This window comes from Panicum virgatum, chromosome 8K (assembly GCF_016808335.1).
Source record: "Panicum virgatum strain AP13 chromosome 8K, P.virgatum_v5, whole genome shotgun sequence".
Classification (NCBI taxonomy): Eukaryota; Viridiplantae; Streptophyta; class Magnoliopsida; order Poales; family Poaceae; genus Panicum; species Panicum virgatum.
The window spans coordinates 18,539,899-18,545,811 of NC_053143.1; the positions used below are offsets into that span (position 1 = coordinate 18,539,899).

General features: G+C 41.5%; 1 protein-coding gene across 1 annotated transcript; it reads left to right on the forward strand.

The window, feature by feature from the left end:
* Positions 1 to 1,004: 1,004 nt before the first annotated feature.
* On the forward strand, positions 1,005 to 4,302 carry LOC120646434 (the record flags this gene model as incomplete). The annotated part of the gene is made up of 4 exons (XM_039923001.1): positions 1,005 to 2,037; positions 2,137 to 2,669; positions 2,823 to 3,580; positions 3,708 to 4,302. Coding segments are annotated over exons 1-4 (2,919 nt in total), but the record flags the coding sequence as incomplete, so codon positions are not given.
* Between the last annotated feature and the right edge of the window lie 1,611 nt (positions 4,303 to 5,913).

Sequence of the window (5,913 nt, forward strand, 5' to 3'; positions counted from 1 at the left end):
GTTGTTGTACTGAGAGCATATCAACGAGCATGCTGCCTGTGCCAAGTGCTGTGCCTATTAATCGTAAATGTTGGTGCTGCGACTAGCCGATTGGTGACATCCTTGTACCGCACCGTGTCCCCCCGAAAGGCAGTGTCATCACCGCAGGGTTGAGGTTACTGACATATACATTTTCAGAAATAAAGGTTTATTTTTCTTCTAGAGGGTTTCTGGATATTGAAAAGAGTGTACTCCTGGAACTGAAGGGTGTCAAAGTAATTAGAAGTTATAGAGATTTCTTTCAATTAATTAGAGATTTCTTGAGGATTAATGATACATTTCGTCTTTTTTATATAATTTCATTGTTATTTGCAAGAGTTATTAATCTGATCATTGTAATTGTAATAGTAAATAATTTTTGCTTTGTAATGGTAAGAATTTATAATTTTGTGGAAAATAAAGGTATTTTTCAGTAAAATATGGCTTCAGCAGCTGGAGGGAGTGGCGCCGGTGGGGGTGATCGTTGTCCTTCTGGAGAGAAGGGCACAACTCGAGTAGGTCGTCGGTCCAAAAAACCTAGTGCTTTTCATAGGGCAGCGCTCCGTTATTTGGAAAAAGAATATAGAGAATGCATGGCAAGGGGTGAGGAACCTCCGTTTGATCTTGAGGATTTATTGCGGCGTTACGGTTCGTCACCACCAAACTCGGAGGTTTCAGCTCCGCCATCTTATTCTGCGCCAGCAAGAAATCCGTTAGAACATTCTGCGTTCCAATGCAAGGACGGTTGAAAACCTATGTGTTGTTGACCGAATTTTTAAATTTCATGTATAGTACTCCTTTGCTAAGTTCTGTAATGGATTAAGTACCCCTTTTAATTAATCAAGATGTATGATGGATATTGCATATCTTTTAATTATTCATGTTATGTTACATTTAGTTTAATTTAGGTTTGATATATTTTATTTATTCGATACGTGTAAAGAATTCAAATCAATTTATTTAAAATGCAGATGGACCGGCAATGGATGTACAATGCGGACCGACGTTCGAAAGAATTCATTGATGGCCTGCATTATTTTTGGTCTGTGGCTGAGGCAAACAAGCAGAATGGTTTTATGTGCTGCCCGTGTGTTCATTGCAACAATAACAAGGATTACTCATCTTCAAGAATCCTACACAGCCACATTTTCGCAAATGGTTTCATGAAAAAGTATGTTTGTTGGACGAAGCACGGAGAACAGGGGGTTACCATGGAAGACAATGAAGAAGAAGATTTTGACGACCACTTTCCCGGGAATGCTGGAATCGGTGCATTCGATGACGATATTCCCATGGAAGAGCCCGAAGTAGATGTAGCAGAAAATGATCCCAGCGACGATTTGGGGCAAGCATTGCACAATGTGCAGGCAGACTGTGAGAGTGAAACGGAGAGGTTGAAGTTCCAGAAGTTGTTAGAGGACCACCATAAGTTGTTGTACCCAGATTGTCAAAATGGATTTAAGAAACTTGGCACCACCTTGGAGTTGCTGCAATGGAAGGCGACAAATGGTGTATCCGACAAGGGATTTGGTGAATTACTCAAACTTGTTAAAAAAATGCTTCCTAAGGACAATGAATTGCCTGCCACAACGTATGAAGCCAAACAACTTGTTTACCCTTTGGGACTGGAAGTGCAAAAGATACATGCATGCCCCAACGACTGCATCCTCTACCGAGGCGAGTACGAGAATTTGGATGCATGTCCCGTATGCAATGCATTGCGTTACAAGATTAGAAAAGATGATCCTGGAGATGTCGAGGGGGAGCCTCCCCGGAAGAGAGTTCCTGCGAAGGTCATGTGGTATTTGCCTATAATACCACGTTTGAAGCGTCTGTTTAGAAATAAAGATAATGCTAAGTTGATGCGATGGCACAAAGAGGAACGCAAGAAAGACTCGATGTTGAGACACCCTGCTGATGGGTCGCAGTGGAGAAAAATAGATAGAACGTACCCTAAATTTGATTTGGATGCGAGAAACATAAGGTTCGGTTTGAGTACGGATGGCATGAATCCTTTTGGTGAGATGAGCAGTGGTCATAGCACTTGGCCTGTGACTCTTTGTCTGTATAATCTTCCACCATGGCTCTGCATGAAACAAAAGTTCATCATGATGCCAGTGCTTATCCCGGGTCCAAAGCAGCCCGGAAATGACATTGATGTGTACCTAAGACCATTGGTCGAAGAACTCTTATTGCTCTGGGGCGATGAAGGTGTACGGATGTGGGATGAATACAAACAGGAAAACTTCAACCTACGAGCATTGCTGTTCGTAACGATCAATGACTGGCCTGCTCTTAGTAACTTGTCAGGACATTCGAACAAGGGATACAAAGCATGCACACACTGTTTAGATGATACCGATAATATATGGTTGACTCACTGTAAGAAGGTTGTATACATGGGTCATCGTCGGTTTCTTCCCATCAGGCATGCGGTACGAAAGAAGGGCAAGCATTTCAAAGGCCAAGCGGACCACCGAACAAAACCGATGCACCATAGTGGTAAAGACGTCTTCAACATGGTAAAAGATCTAGAAATTATTTTTGGAAAGGGATCTGGGAGCCAACCTGTTCCGAACGAAAACGGAATGGCGCCCATGTGGAAGAAGAAATCTATATTTTGGGAGCTACCATATTGGGAAGTCTTAGATGTTCGTCATGCAATTGATGTGATGCACCTCACGAAGAATTTTTGCGTCAACCTGATAGCATTCTTGGGAGTGTACGGAAAGACAAAAGATACAGTAGAAGCACGTCAAGAATTGCAACGTATGGAAGAACGAGATGCCTTACATCCACAACAGCGAGATAATGGACGACAATACTTAAGTCCTGCCAGCTATACTCTTAGCAAGGAAGAGAAAGAAACCATGTTTGACTGCTTGAGCAGTATAAAGGTTCCATCTGGATACTCATCCAATATAAAAGGAATCTTAAATTTGGCAGAGAAGAAATTTACAAATCTCAAGTCCCATGACTGCCATGTGCTTATGACCGAACTTCTTCCAGTTGTGCTGCGGGGGATTCTGCCTGATAACATCCGGTTAACCATCGTGAAGATATGTGCCTTCCTCAACGCAGTTTCTCAGAAGATAATTGACCCGGAGAATTTGATAAAGCTGCAAAACGATGTGGTGCAATGTCTTGTTGGCTTTGAGCTGATATTTCCACCATCTTTCTTCAACATCATGACACATCTTCTAGTGCACCTTGTCAAAGAGATTGATATTCTCGGACCAGTATTTCTACACAACATGTTCCCATTCGAAAGGTTCATGGGGGTACTCAAGAAATGTGTTCGTAATAGAGCTCGTCCAGAAGGAAGCATCGCCAGTGCCTACGGAACTGAGGAGGTCATTGACTTTTGTGTTGACTTTATTGATGACCTTAAACCAATTGGAGTCCCTGAATCGCGATATGAGGGGAGACTAACTGGAAAGGGTACATTAGGAAAGAAATCTTATGTCTGCACAGATGATTTCTCATTCAAGAAAGCGCATTATACGGTTCTTCAACAATCATCCTTGGTTGACCCATATATCGAGGAACACAAGAAAATTCTGCTCTCCAATTTCCCGGAAAAAGTCTGAGGCATGGATTACACGTGAGCACATGAACACTTTCTGCAGCTGGTTGCGGAAGCATCTAATGCATAACATGGATATAATTGAACAACTGTTCTTATTGGCTAGGGGACCATCTTGGAATATCTTAACATACCAAGGGTACGAGATAAATGGAAACACATTTTATACGATAGCCCAAGATAAAAAGAGTACCAACCAAAACAGCGGTGTTCGTATGGATGCCACGGACAATAATGGAAAAAAAGACACATATTACGGCTACATTGAAGAGATATGGGAGCTGGATTACGGTCCCAATTTCAAGGTGCCTCTATTTCGTTGCCAATGGGTTAAGCTATCTGGAGGAGGGGTAACAAAAGATGAGTATGGGATGACAATAGTTGATCTCAACAATCTTGGGTATAGAGACGAGCCATTTGTCCTAGCCCAGGATGTCGCTCAGGTTTTCTACATTAAGGACATGTCCAGCAAGCCAAAGAAGGGGATCAACAAGCAAAAGGATGAGCCTAAGCGACACATAGTTCTATCAGGAAAGAGAAACATCGTTGGAGTGGAGGACAAGACAGACTTTTCAGAAGAATATAATAATTTTGTTGCCATTCCACTTTTCGAAGTAAATGCTGATCCATGCATCCTGCTAGCCAATGATGATGCTCCATACTTGCGCCGTGATCATAATCAAGGGACATTTGTGAAGAGAAAGTCTGTTACCGCTAATCCTTCATGTACTTGAATCATTTTATATTATTGTATAAAAACATAATCGCAATTCGAATACTTTTATTATATATGTACTGTACAATTATACTTTATGTGTTATTTATATTATTTTATATATTTTTCACTTAATTACTAGACTCAATTATAATTTTCATTCAATAATGGATTACTCAACTAATTTTATTTATTTCATGAAATTACATTCACATTAACACACTATACTCTCTCACTAACACACACTATCTCTCAAACTCACACACTACTCATTAATATCATGAAATTGCTTAATTTTATCTAAAATTCACTTTTTAAACGTTAATATCGTGATAGAATCCACTTTCTATCGAAAAGCAACAGTTTGAAAAAAACTTTCACCTAATATATTTTTGCATGGTCAAAATAACAAATATGATTTCAAAAAAGTTAGATATTTCATTGACCCAATCACTTGAATGAAAATTAATTATTTTTGTTGCGTGTATCAAGTTTATATAGAGATAAGAAATTTTGTTCCATAATTTTTGGAATCACAAATGAAAGCCAATTTTAAAAGAGAAGTAAAAAAGAAACAAAAACAAACATAACATTAGGCGGGAACGAGGGAAAACGGGCCCCTTTTGTCCCGGGTGGTAGATCCACCCGGGACTAAAGGTGGGCCGCGGGCTGGGAATTTTCCCGGCCCGCCCAAAAACCCCTTTTGTCCCGGGTGAAGCCACCACCCGGGAGAAAAGGTCCTTTTGTCCCGGGTCGTGGCTTCACCCGGGACAAAAGCCCCCCCCCCCCATATATTTCCTTCCTCCTTCGCCCTTCTCCTAACACTTGGTTTCTCATCTGCGCCCGTCCTGCTCCCCCCACCGCGCGAGCCGAGCACCGCCGCCATCGACGCCGCCGCCGCCCAGAGCCCCGACCTCACGCCGCCGCCCAGAGCCACCGCCGCCGCCATCCTGCTCCCCCCACCGCGCGAGCCGAGCACCGCCGCCATCGACGTCGCCGCCGCCCAGAGCCCGCCCCGACCTCACGCCGCCGCCTAGAGCCCGCCCCGACCTCACGCCGCCGCCAAGGTGCTCAAATTTAGTGCAAAGAAGTAGTAAAACTTTTGCATCGTTAAGGGAGTTAGAGGTTCAATTTCGGCACCTCATATTTTTGTACAACAATATTCTTATGCAAAAATTTTATTGTGATTTGAGCAAGATATTAAATTCGTGACGATTTCTACTTTCATTTTGTGACGTTTTCAGATGTTTGCCACAGAAACTGGGCCCAAACTAGAGTCCATATGGATTATTTGCAAATATATAATGAAAATTTATAAATTGTCATAGATCCTGTCTATTTATGGCAGTTTTCGTAAATTTCACCAAAAATCTATCATACATTTAAGGATTTCTTGTAGCAGTAGAAATGAGTTATTTTTTGATTCGCTCCTTAAAAAAAAGGGTGTTCCTACAAATTATTTTTGTAGTAGTGATAAAAGGGTACACTAATAAGTCTTTAGATAGATGAAGTTTGAATAGGGGTGAAAAGACATATACTTAGGGTTCCACAAATTACTACAGAATATCAACAACGGTATTATGTAAAAAAATGA